Source organism: Phragmites australis, chromosome 22, assembly GCF_958298935.1.
Source record: "Phragmites australis chromosome 22, lpPhrAust1.1, whole genome shotgun sequence".
NCBI lineage: Eukaryota > Viridiplantae > Streptophyta > Magnoliopsida > Poales > Poaceae > Phragmites > Phragmites australis.
The window spans coordinates 2,738,437-2,751,911 of record NC_084942.1 but is presented as its reverse complement, the minus strand read 5'-3'; the positions used below and the strand labels follow the sequence as shown (position 1 = coordinate 2,751,911).

At 42.0% G+C, this 13,475-nt stretch overlaps 2 protein-coding genes across 3 annotated transcripts; one reads left to right on the top strand and one right to left on the bottom strand.

The window, feature by feature from the left end:
* The first annotated feature begins 562 nt into the window (after positions 1–562).
* Positions 563–6,199, top strand: LOC133904686 (pyruvate kinase 1, cytosolic-like). Its single transcript, XM_062346166.1, has 16 exons — positions 563–901; positions 1,016–1,112; positions 1,210–1,307; positions 1,448–1,603; positions 1,889–1,966; positions 2,106–2,237; positions 2,433–2,513; positions 2,733–2,801; positions 2,884–2,973; positions 3,530–3,674; positions 3,823–3,911; positions 4,056–4,151; positions 4,280–4,347; positions 4,425–4,524; positions 5,056–5,115; positions 5,788–6,199. Exons 1-16 carry the CDS (start codon positions 833–835, stop codon positions 5,938–5,940), a joined length of 1,581 nt encoding a protein of 526 aa, XP_062202150.1. The 5' UTR covers positions 563–832; the 3' UTR covers positions 5,941–6,199.
* A 1,252-nt stretch (positions 6,200–7,451) lies between these two features.
* LOC133904687 (uncharacterized) lies at positions 7,452–10,350 on the bottom strand. Of its 2 annotated transcripts, none has more exons than XM_062346167.1 (5): positions 9,669–10,350; positions 9,389–9,550; positions 8,500–8,710; positions 8,058–8,393; positions 7,452–7,955 (listed from the first exon to the last, which is right to left on the bottom strand). In XM_062346167.1, the coding sequence occupies exons 1-5, from the start codon at positions 10,245–10,247 to the stop codon at positions 7,804–7,806; spliced, it is 1,440 nt and encodes a 479-aa protein (XP_062202151.1). In that variant the 5' UTR covers positions 10,248–10,350; the 3' UTR covers positions 7,452–7,803. The 2 variants fall into 2 exon arrangements, with proteins under 2 accessions (XP_062202151.1, XP_062202152.1); XM_062346168.1 differs by having other exon boundaries at positions 9,398–9,550.
* Positions 10,351–13,475: the final 3,125 nt, after the last annotated feature.

Genomic DNA, 13,475 nt, shown 5'->3' with positions numbered 1-13,475 from the left:
ACTGCAGAATGGGAACTTCCACGCTAGAATGACGAAAAGTGCAATCCGTCTATTTGATTGGGTACTTGTTTGTGAACAAATGTTCTAGAAGAAAGAACAAGACAGTGCCCAACCATGGTCCATGACAGCAGGATCCGAAGAAAAAGTGACGATTCGAAGTGCACAGAAGTCCAACTTGGAACAGAAGAAGACGACGACGACGAAATGTGTTAAACAATAGGTCTGTTTTATAGAGCTAAAGCTATAGATATATTAAAGATATTTGATTAAACCATTTTATTTATATTTTAATTTAAAAATAAAAACTTACCCTACTTGTTTTTTTTTTTTAAAAGCAAGAATCCGGCTTTCTTTGGAGGCTGCAGCACCAAGATTTCAGTTCCTAAAAATTATATTATTTTATCTTAATCTATAAATTTAAGATTTAAAACCCTCCAAACATAGCAAAAGCCTAAATGGCCGGACTCCCAAATACAGCAGCAACAAATTCTTGGGTCGGATCGCTGGGTTCGGGCCAACCCAGCAAACACGATGTAGCAGGCGCCGCCGAAGCCGGTGGCCGCCGCGGCCGCCGTCAAAACCCATTGGCGTGTCACCGTCCACCGTTTCCAACCACGACCCATTGGAATTTGGAAAACCTCAAACCGGCCGCGGCGGCAAATACCACGCCACCAGCCGACCTATAAACACAAGAGATTTGCAACGATCATCGCATCGTAATTAAGAGAGAGAGAGAGAGAGAGAGAGCTCTCGCTGTTCGCTTCCACCGCCGCCGCCGCCACCGCCGCTGCTCGCACCTTTCCCAACCTGATCCGGAGCGCAGCGAGGCAGGATGCATTCGACGAATCTCCTGCTCGAGGAGCCCATCCGTATGGCCTCCATCCTCGAGCCCTCCAAGACTGTGAGAACCCTTTCCTCCTCTGCTTCTTCCGCCTTGTTCAGGTTTGTTGTCAATTCGGGCGGGATCGACGAACCCTAGCTTAATTTCGTGGTGGATCCTGTGGGGAAAAAACAGAGCTTTTTCCCGGCGATGACCAAGATCGTCGGCACGCTGGGGCCCAAGTCGCGCTCCGTCGACACCATCTCCGCCTGCCTCAAGGCCGGCATGTCCGGTAAGCACCACTGTCTCAATGGCATCTCAGCCTCGCCTTGCTTTTAGGACTGGAACCGATTTTTTTCGTTTCTGTTGTAATTGTGGCTCGATCGCAGTTGCGCGGTTCGATTTCTCGTGGGGGGACGCCGCGTACCACCAGGAGACACTCGAGAACCTCAAGCTCGCCATCAAGTCCACCAAGAAGCTATGCGCCGTAAGTGATTCTCTCTAGATTGCATCATTCAATCATTGTTAACTAGTTGGTGGCATAACTGTGAACGAATCTAATGCTAGTATGCTACCGATGTGATTCTTGTTGTGCGATCAGCTGACAGCTTGGTCCTCCTTGGCCAGGTCATGCTTGATACCGTTGGCCCAGAGTTGCAGGTGGTGAACAAGAGGGAAACCCCAATCTCCCTTGAAGAGAATGGGACTGTTGTTCTGACGCCTCATCAGGGGCAAGAAGCCTCCTCCAACTTGCTGCCCATTAACTTCTCTGGACTCGCCAAGGTAACAACTTTGATGTTATTTTTCTCAGGAGTGCTCCACGTACGACTGGTTTGTACGTCTTGCGTTATGACTAAGTAACGCTGCTAGAGTTTTGCTGAATTCTTTTCTCAGTTCTTAATATCATACGTTATATTTACTTGAATGTGAGCAGATGCAACTGCAAGTAGATCACTCCCCGGCTAGCTACAATAGATTTTTTATCTTTGCGTTATGTCACTGTAGTGTTCAATATTTAGTCATATGTTTCCACATAGAGTTGAAAAAGATCCCCTTTGTTCCTTGCAGGTGGTGAAACCTGGTGCCACAATATTTGTTGGGCAATACTTGTTCACTGGTAGCGAGACTACTTCAGTTTGGTTGGAGGTAAAACAGTCTTTGGAATGCTGCGTTCTGCATTTCTTTTCTTTTTGTGAGGCATTTTTTATATGTCGTATGCCTGCTAGTAGAATTTGCTCTAATGTCTGCATTTTCTGACGCCAAAACTCTTATCTGCCTGCTATAGGTTTCTGAAATTAAAGGAGACAATGTGATTTGTGTGATCAAGAACACAGCTACCCTTGCTGGGTCACTGTTCACGTTGCATTGCTCTCAGATACATATTGACTTACCCACACTATCTGATGAGGACAAGGATGTATGAAACTCCTCCGAAATATTTCTTTTTGTGTAATTGTCGCTTTGTTATCTTTCCCTTTCTTCCAGAACTTCACATTTAACATTAGGAAAATTGAAAATTTTGGGTCAGAAGCTAATTTTTTTGTTTAGTTGCAGCCCTGTCCTCTCCTCTCCTCTAGCCGCCCCAAGACTTACCTGCATACACTGTTTTCAGGTTATCAGAAAATGGGGCGCTCCAAACAAAATCGACTTCCTCTCTTTATCTTACACAAGGCTTGCAGAAGATGTGCGGCAGGTAAGCAACTCTATATTATGGATTCATTATAAGTTATTTCATAATTCCTCTTTAGATGTTTTTTGAAGTACCATTTATGTTTCTGTTGCTCCACAGTTGTTATATTTATTGAAAAGATTGCATTACCTTTACTATATTAAATATAATATCTCCTGTTTGTTTGCATTTCATAATTGAGAAAAATGTTTCAACAGTGCTAGTATTTTCCCTTCAATACAGGCACGGGAGTTCCTCTCAACATTAGGTCTTAGCCAAACTCAGATTTTTGCCAAGATTGAGAATGTTGAGGTAATTTTCAAGATACTTCTTTCACATTATTAGCCAATTTAATTTGTTTTATACCACCTATCCACATTCTACTGCTTTGCAGGGCCTGAACCATTTTGATGAAATACTGGAAGAAGCAGACGGGATCATTTTGTCAAGAGGATACTTGGGAATTGATCTTCCACCTGAAAAGGTTGGCTATCTTGACTAGTTTTCTAGAAGTTCAGGAGGCCTCACTTAATTTTGACTTCTTTTTTTTTTATGAAGCTTGGTTTTGAGTTTCATGCACCAACCTATTCATCTAAAAGCTTAAGCCTTAGAGGCAAGGTGTGACAGTATAGGTCAATACTACCCCTCGTATTTGGGCTCCGCCAGGCCTACGATGTAGACAATGGACTTGAGTGGGTCACAATGATTTTTTCTTAAAATTGCATCAGCCAAATCTTGAACTCAAGACCTTCGACTCTGATGCCAAATTCAGGGTCACAATGTTTTTTCCTTAAAATTGCATCAGCCAGATCTTGAACTCAAAGACCTTTGACTCATGCCAAATTCAGTTTCATGCACCCACCACTTCAGCCAAAATTTTAAGCTGTTAAGGGAAGATAGACATTATACATAAACTTAATAGTGACAGAGCCTGAAACATTTTATCCTTAATTGATTTGTTTCCATTTTAAGGTGAGATAATTGCCCCTGCTTTTGGACTAGTTTATTTGGTATTTGATCCTTACCTCTCCGTATTGCAGGTCTTTCTATTTCAAAAGTCTGCTCTGCACAAGTGCAATATGGCTGGAAAGCCTGCTGTTATTACTCGTGTGGTGGACAGTATGACTGACAACCTCAGGCCTACTCGTGCAGAGGCAACTGATGTTGCAAACGCGGTACTTGATGGTAAGTTGTTGATGCTATGGATTACTTTTTAAAGATCTTCTGTAGGCTTGGGCTTTAGTAGCCTTGGCAATATAGCTGCTTCTTAGTGCACTCTAATAAGACTATTATATTAAGTTCAATCATGAATCTCAATTCCTTTTTCTTTTAGGTAGTGATGCCATTCTCCTTGGTGCCGAGACTCTCCGTGGTTTATATCCAGTTGAGACTATTTCAACAGTGGGCAGAATTTGTGCTGAGGTGAAGTTTCTTTCTAGTTCTGTGATTTCTTGATGAAGATCTGTATATTTATTTCACTGGGAATTTGCTGCCTGCATTTTCACTCTGCATCTTTCTTGTTAGCACCATTGATTTAGTGGCTTGTGTTTGTCAATTGTTGTGCAGGCTGAGAAGGTCTTTAACCAAGATTTATACTACAAGCGAACTGTGAAATATGTGGGAGAGCCCATGACCCATTTGGAGTCTATTGCTTCCTCAGCAGTACGAGTTTCTAGCCTTTGTTTACTGTTCACATGGAAAATATTTTCTTTCTTTCATCTATGTAGTATCACAAAGTCTTCAATAAACATGTATTTCTTGGTCTGAAATAGTTCATACCTATTTTCTAGGTACGAGCTGCTATCAAAGTTAAGGCTTCTGTCATCATTTGCTTTACGTCTTCTGGAAGGGCTGCAAGGTAGCTGTACTTTTATAGGATCATAGTTTGGTGGAACACTGGAAATTAGTCTCATGTATTATTTGTATAATATGCAGGCTAATCTCCAAGTACAGGCCCAGCATGCCTGTTCTATCTGTTGTTATTCCTCGTCTAAAAACAAACCAACTGAGGTGGAGTTTCACTGGTGCATTCGAGGTATGTGAACAACCTTTTTCTTCTACATTTGTGATCTTTCTTGATCTTTGTCAGTGCATGTTTTCTAGTTGCGCATTGGGTTATATCTCACATTAGCATGCTAGTCATCTATTTGGAAAAGGCATTAATGGGCTTATGAAGTTCTACTTATTTGCATCTAGCATTTAGCCATACAAGTTATAACATTGTGCAACTCAAAACAGAGTAGCAGTATATCAGTATGTGTCATGGGAACATGGGATACTAGGAAAAGTCTGTGTACTTGGCCATTAACATTTCGAGCTTCCCCTTTTCTAGAAATTGTTCTAATAGATATTGGTCCTTTATTTCCCTTGGTACTTAGTTCATATGCGATTCTAGTGGATTTTTGCTCAATACAGCATATGTGGCGTCTTCCTTACCTACTGGACACTTCTCTTTATTTGCATTGTTTTTCAATTGAAAACAGCAGGGAAGAGCCTTGGCATGTGCCATGTGCTGATATTTGGTACTATTGTATTTGTAACTCATATTTGTTGTATCGTATTGCAGGCAAGACAATCACTCATAGTTAGAGGCCTCTTTCCTATGCTTGCTGATCCACGACATCCGGTATGTTAACATTTCCTGTTGTTAGTTCAGGAGTTAAAAATATATGTATGCTCACATACTGGGTAGATTTTTCACACATGAAACCCTATCATTGGCGAGTACATCTTTCTGGTGCGTAGCCCATATGGGAGATCAACATCCTTGCATTCTTCAAGGAGAGGAGTAGTAGCATTGTTTCAGTTCTATTGTCATAAGATGTCTTAGAAAAAAATGATTTTTTTTCAGAATGTAGTATGAGGCTACTAGCATTCTACAGGTATCCACCTATATTAATACCAGATTCTAATTTTCCCGCTTCCATCAGGTTTAAATCTATATGGTAAATGGTTCGGATGCAAGAGCACTAGAATGCAAATCAGTTCTGAACAGTTTGCAAGGTCTCATAAACATGGTTAACCAAAGCATATTTTCAAACTTTGTTGGCTGGCTGGTTTATTGAGCCTATATACTATATGCGCAATAATGCAGTTTATTGTGGGATTGAAGTGGTTATCCTTTAGCTTGTGATTGGCAGCTTAGTTACTGATTGTGTCCCGATTCTTGAGCAGATATTTGTTCATTCTGAATGGTTTGGGTATTTGCGTTGTGAGAGTTGCTCGATTGCTTTGACCTAACTAATGAATGTTACTCCGATTGTCTGGTGAACTTGTACTGATCTGAGTTCACTTTCAGGCTGAATCTACCAGCGCGACAAATGAGACAGTTTTGAAGGTTGCTCTTGACCACGGCAAAGCTTCCGGTGCGATCAAGTCCCATGATCGCGTCGTTGTTTGCCAGAAAGTGGGAGATTCCTCGATTGTGAAGATCATTGAGCTGGACGATTAGACAAGTAGCCTATGCTTGTCTGATACTATGGCATGTTTTGCTATATTTTTGACTGGGCTGAAACTCGTTGGCTATGTATAATTAATCCTATAGCTTGCAAAATGAGCAATTTTTTCTATGATATGATCATAATAGCATTTTCTTTCAAATTTGAAACTACCACGATGCAGTTTGGAAGTTTGGTCAGATTTTACTGCAGTGTACCACTTAAACGGGCAGATGGAATAATGAAATTGTACTGTGCCCTTGTCCCCTGCTATTCTTGACCTTTCTTTTAGTCTGTGTATTGCAACGGAATCAAAATTTGTCTAAGATGATATCAAATATATATAGATATTGCTTACATCAAAGGATCTAAAGAGTGATTTCCTATGCTGCTATATGGCAGATCTTCTAAGCGTGTTGCGTGAGGTAATAAGCACGGTTTATTACTACGTGCATGCATGTATCTGCTTACATAGATATTGCTTACATATGTGAATCAAAATTTGCTTAAGATACATCAAACATATACATAGATATTGCTCACATCAATAGATCTGTTCGTTTTTTGCTGGTCGTCATGTCTGTTTCTGATCAGTTAAAATGCAAGTAAGGTTATCGATATCAGGATCCTTTTACCATCCTCTATTTACATTATCAGATCATATAGTAATAGTACCAAATAATCAGGTGCAGCATCTGTTCTTCTATGTGACAGATAGTGGCCAACGTTGAGCTGAGCTTCTATTAACGACTGACAGGATCGAGTTGTGATATTGCAACTCAATCGAACTGATCCAGAACCACGATGCATAGCTGAGAAATACCTACTTTAGCAAAGCTCGACATATCCTACCAGGCCTGCTATGCTAGTGCCATTATCAGGCACTATGGAAAGAATGGTGAAAACACTGCATGGAAAAATATAAAATCTGTGCAATCGATCACAGTGGTTTAGTTTTCGGTATTTTTCATGCTTTAATTTGCTTTTTCCTGAGCGTGCATATGTAGCCTTTTTTTTGTTCACGTGATTGTCTATGTCTAAAGGAGAGTTATATACGTATTGAAACATTACAAACAAAGTTGTTGTTCACAAGATTTATTCAATTAAGGTTCCATGGCATATAAAAAATTAATCAGGATATATTACATCATTGTAGATGGATGCCGCAAGAGCACTACTTGCTACCTCTGACGCAGGAGCGGATCTAAGGGGGGCTCCCACCACCCTCTACTGGTTGAAACTTTATTGAAGATTAGAGAGAGAGAGAGAGAGAGAGGAGGAAAAGAGAAAAAAAAGAAGAGGAAACTGGGGTAGAGGAAGAAGAGAGCTCTGCTACTCACCGGGTTTGCGTCCGCCACTGCTCCGACGAGCAAAACAAACTATGGCCGTAGTTTCCTTGGATTCGGATGGTAGATGGTGACCGGGGGGACGTACATATTCCATGTGCGTAGAAGCGATCCAGATCCGTCGCCTCGATTTGAGACAAGCATGCCTCTCTCACGGCACCTGATCCACGGCCTAGACCTGGAAACAACAAGATCTACATGGACTGCTGGAATAATCCTACATCACACTCCACTCCAGTCTTGGTACAAGGATATACACGACATATCCGAAACTCGGCCCTTTTACACTCGCTATACTAGTGCCATTTTCAGTCACTACGGAAAGAATGTTGTAAACTACAACTTGTACAAAAGAATGACCAGTAATGGAACAGTGAATCGATCCTCCAAAAGGCAAAAGAAGCCCCATGGTCGGTCGGCACGATGATTTCTCAGTTTCTCTATAATGTGCCCAGGACAACTTGATGAACAGGTTTTACTCAAAGCTTCTGATGCTTCCTTCCTTCAGAAGAGTGTCACAAGTTTGATAGGTTATTCAACATGATGGGCAAGTGTTGCTGCATTGTTCGTCGAAGAGACGGGAGTTTGTGACAGCTGGGGAGGATCGGAAGATATCCGATTTGCCCACAAATTTGCAACTTTAACAAAATAGTGATCACCATTCCACATGGTCACCTTCATTCCTACATGACAGTGACGAGAGTAATAGTTAATCTCTAGAAAGGAACATCTAATAGCTGAAAGAATTCTTTTCGGGAAGAGTGTAACCTCAGCATAAGCCTTACCTGGTACAAGACTAGCTGGCAGGAGGGTTAGTCTACATGTTATCTCGTCAGTGGGAAGAGAATTTTGTAGATTGGACACCTCAAGTTCATTAATATTCTTGATGGACTCCATAAGAGCTTTAGCAACAGATGCATCTAAGTGAGCGCTGTCAACAACCATTTTAAGAGCTGTTTGTAAACAACTAGTCCAGGCATTACTGCAGCTCTCCAAACAAGCCAACAATTTACTCAACATTCCAGGATTTGCAAGAACCCAAGGCTTGAAACACTGCAAGGAGAAATATAAAATCTGTGCAACTCTATATATCTCCCCAAGAGCAATAAAACAATGACCACCTGTAAAACCGACATAATTGACAGTTTATGGTTGACTTTCCATCTACGAAGATGATCATCCAAAAAAAAATGTCAAAGCTATGCTCATTGTTCAAAGTATCTGTACCTTCAGAAATCACTTGGTCGTAGACATTTGCATGACAAGATTGTTGCCAAACTGCTGCACCATGCTGCAACTCTTGAGCACAGAACAGAAGCATATTGTACCATGCACTGACATAATCACACTGCTCCTCTTTGGATGCTAGTTCCAAGGTACGTGGGGTGGACACACTGTGCTTGTAAAGTTCAACTGCCACGCTCGTGTCGTCCATTGCCTGTAGTTAAGTATCAGACAGTTGACGTTCAGTCAATATATTGTTTGTTTTCCCCGCTCGAAACCATATCATGAGTCCATCAATCATGTGAACAAGACGCAGAAGGTGAATTGCAAGATTGACTGCTCATATTGCATACAACAACGACAACGACAACATCGACAAAACTTTCGCCGCAAGCAAGTTAGAATAGGCTAGAGATGAAACACATAAGATCCTATTAAAAAGATGAAAAAACTACAATAATAATAAATGTACTAGTAAGAATAACAAATAAAAATAATAATCGTACAAGGAGACTTATGTATAAGTTATGATTCTAGCAATATTGCATACCGTAAACAATTAATAATCATTCTCGAGAAAATTCTCAAGAAGCACTTTACAAGAAGGGATTGTTGACGATAAAAGTCAAAAGTGACATCAGGATAAAATCAAGATTCAACACTTGTTGACGAACTGAGCAGAGAAAAATGGATGATCCAGAGAGATAACAACTATATTGGTCTTGAGTATATCGAGAATATAAAAATTAAAACTGCATGATTTAGCAATTTAACGAAACAACAAAGGAAAAATGCCATGTGAGATTTTTGTATTGCCAACAGTAGGGAAAGTTCCTATTACGACATACTGATAATGAGCAGAAAATTACGTAACATAGACGATGATGCGTACCAGTGTTACCTTTTCTGCTAAATGATATTCTTGCTCAAAATCCTTCCGATGTTCCACTTTGATACTGTTAAGCAGTTCAGTGATACATACATCCCTTGAAGGATGATGTTCTGTGCAAAAACCTTTGGGAAGTGACAAATCTTGTAGTTTCTCATTGATTTCCTGGAAATGGAAATGGTAGAAAATGGATTAAAAAGAACGATTTCAAGTGCTTAAGCTGATGCACATCAACATAATAATGCACACACAAGTTGTGCTTGTCCGCCTGTTACACGCTCACCTCATTTTGTCCAATTTCATCCCCATGCGCTTGTCCGTCTCCATCCTGGCCGGCAGGTGCGGCCGACGCCGCCTTGAATTCCCAACCATCATCTCCGAACCCGTCGTCATCCACCGCCTCCTCTTGCGTACCCGCGTCCGCGGCGCTGGCGGCCGAGGGCGGCTGAGATCCGTAGAGGCCGGCGATGAGGTCCTTCAGATCCGCGGGACGCGATCCACCGGAACAGAAGGAAGGGGTGTGCTGGTGCGCCGCCGCCGTGGCCGTCGGCGGCGGCCCGGCTGGTCCTTCCTCCTCCCGCCCATCCTCCTGGTCGTCATCGGCGCCGAACATGGAGAGAGGGAGCGGGCCCCGCGGCTTCTCCCATGAGGAAGAGGAGGATGGTTTGGTCGTCGGGGGCGCGGACGCGTCTGGGTTGGATCCGAGCGGGCTGGCGACGAAGTCGCCCCAGTCATCGTCGAACGCCGCGAAGGCGGCGGGGGCTCGGGGCGCCTGGGGCGCGGAGGTGAAGATGAAATCGCCGAAGTCGAAGTGGTCGTCGAGGAAGGGCGCGGGGGCCGGAGGGAACGCAACGGCGTCCATCGGGCGGGCGTCGGCGCTGGCGCGAGCGTGCGTGCGTTGGTCGGCGGCTGGAAAGGGAGGGAGGAAATAATAATAATGGAGCCGTTGATGTGCCAGCTGTGCTCGTTTTTTGCACGCAAGAATTTATGCTCGCTCAAAACTTCAGTTCAAGCGTCAAAGCATACTGAATTTATGCTGAACGAAATGTCAAGGAGTTCCTTCGCGAAGGAAAATTTTCACTAAGACATACGGATGTAATGCTTATCAAGACTATTTATTTACGTTGAAATTTATTATAAAAATAGATGAAAAAATTATAGGATAAATTAGAGACTTAATAGATAGATAAATAACCGAGATAGTCTGTACATACGCAATATATTGCGGAGTTACATTTCCTGTTCCTTCACGGCACAACACAATTCTGAAATTCTACGGTCACTCGTAAAAATCTATGTATATATGAACTATGGCTGCTGTTATGAAATAATCCTAGCGATCAATTAGAAGAACTGTTTAGGAGAGATGTCTCCGAACATATACTCATTGAGAAGAGATATCTTCTTAAAAGAATATAAACTTATTCTTTTATTTTGTATAAATCAAACATGTGTGTAATGAAAGAACCTACCGATCTCATTTTCTCTACTATTGATTGTCTTTACAATTCTCACGGCAACAGCTCCGATGCTCACAAAATATCAATTTAAAGAGTTCCTTTTTTTAGTTGAATATAAAGAGTTTCCGACAACAATATTTGGTACCTACCACATCGAATACAAATATATAATAATCCAAAGTTCAAGTTCGACAGAAATTTTTTGGCGTATCGTTACCGTACAAGGTGGCCATCTTTGCAAGAGAATCTCAAGCACCAATTCTACATAATTTTCCGGTAAACTATCCTACTCATTCTTACGTTTGAACATCCTAACCAGATAACTAATCAAGGACACGAGCCACTGCCAGAGAAAACGAAAGGTGGTTTGCCTTCTTTGGTTTGGTTTCAGGCCTTGGTCCGAAGAGACCTTTGTATAACTCCTTTTGCTTTTGGTACAGAGTTTTATCCTGTTCCGCGAGCAGCCGAAGCTCCCGAAGGATCTCCTTGTCTTCTGGGGAGTGCTTCTTGGCTTTCAGGAAGTCCTCCCTCGCTGATTCTGTCTGGCCAAGTTCGGATTTAGCTTTTCCCCGTCTGAAGAGTGCTTTCACGTTACTTTCGTGTAAAGGTGGTCAAGCGGGGCAAGTCACATGCATCAGCACGAGACATAACTATTTTGATCTGGTTTAGGCATGACACGATAGCTAACGGGTCGGATCGGCACAGCATGACGGTTTGGATCGTGTCTGAGTCAGAGCTGCGACATAACGGGTCGGTATGGTATGGTCCGTTTAACTGTTTATATTTTTTTAATATTTTATATAATTTGTTTAGATCTAATAACATATAAGATATGTGATGTAATAGTAGTGTATTTGACTTCTAAGTAGAAGATCTGTTGTTCGATTCCGAGTGAAAGCAAGTTTTTATGATTTTTTTTTTAATTTTTCGCGAATTAATGAGCTAAAAAAAGATCATCGGACCTACCGTGCCGCAGACCGGCACGGCATGACCCGATCTTAAATAAGCCGTATCTGAGCTGAAGTCACGACACGTAAGACGGCATAACACGACCCGTTTAGCTAACGGACCTAAACAGATCATACCTCAATAAACATGTGCCATGGCGAACTGGGGCATCCATTTAGCCACCTCTGCTTTTGTCCTCCGACAGCACCTGAAGAATAGGATTACGAAATTGATCGATCATCGAATCAGTAATTGCTTAGTTCCTTTTCACACAAAGCAGGGCAAACTTGAAATAGGAACATGGGATTGTTCAATTGATCAATCATCACGAGATTAGTAATTGTTTTTAATAAAAACGAGCTGAAAAAGGTGCAAAATCGGCTGTGTGACTGTTGCAATGCAGAATCTTGCATCTTGATATTTGAACTCATTATGGCCATATGTGCTTGGTTATCACAGGTCTTTGCCATCATTAAAAAAAGGACAAAGGTCTTTACCATCTGAATATAAGATCATGTATAATTTTTGTGAAGCTCTATGAAACCATAATATTGTACTCATGAATGTAAATGGTGAGTCGAAAACTGAATTTCATGAAACATAGTAGAATAACATACGATGCTACACTGCACGATAGCTTCGTCAAATCTCTTTAGTTTGATCAGGCACGCGCCATGTTGAGATGGCAGGGATTTTTCACAGCCTGAGAACCAGAAAACATAAGTCAAGAATCAAGGGAAAGAAGAGAGATAAGGTATCAGAAATTACTCTCCGTCCCGATAAAAATTTACAGTTTTATTATGCAGCCACATTATAATTCGTTCCACTACTTTAAAAAGTTACTATTGAGTATATCATTTTATTTGAGCGAGGTGCAAAGTGCAGACAACGATTTGAAATTGTTTCATTACAAGAATGCAAACCTATCCCCAAGCCCAAACTAGTGCCCACTCCAACCACCTCTAGCCTTCCAAATCCCAAGGAAAAGCACACTGCGATAGTGCAATTATTTACACGGAAACTCAAACCACCATCTCCAACTGAACTGAGCCACCAATACAAGCGAGAGGAAAAGGAGGTCTACTAAGCACCAGTCACACGTGGGGGCGAGGAATAGAAGGAGGTCGGCGAGCGAGGAGGGGGCCTCACCAGCGGTGGGATCGGAAGCGGTGGCGGCTGCAGGCGCCGCATCTTCTTCTACAAGAGCCATACATGCTGGTGGGCGCCGGCTGCCTAGGAGGCGGACGGCCCGAGGAAGATTCTAGATGGTCACTCGGTACGAGCAGCCAAGGTTGGGCAGTTAATTTACCTGCGGCACAGCAGGAGTGTTGAAAGTTCGATCAATCCATCCATGGATCCAGTTGGGTCAGCCATGTCTAGTAAAAAAAAGAAGAAAAATGGCGAGACGAGGGGCCGTCAGAGCAGAGGAGAAGACGGCTTTCCGTAGGGAAGGGGAGGTATTTTTGGGCCCAAAGTGGCTGAGGTGGGCTGCCATCCGGCTCTCGCGTCAAGAGTCCCAGCCAATGATTTTTTATTTTTATATTTTTAATCCAAAAATTACAAATATACACATCTATTTTAAAATTTTAAAATTTCATACTACTGTCGTGTCGGCGATAAAAAAACCTATATATCAACCTTCTAACAGACGATAAATCTACATGACCTACCACGGCGGACAA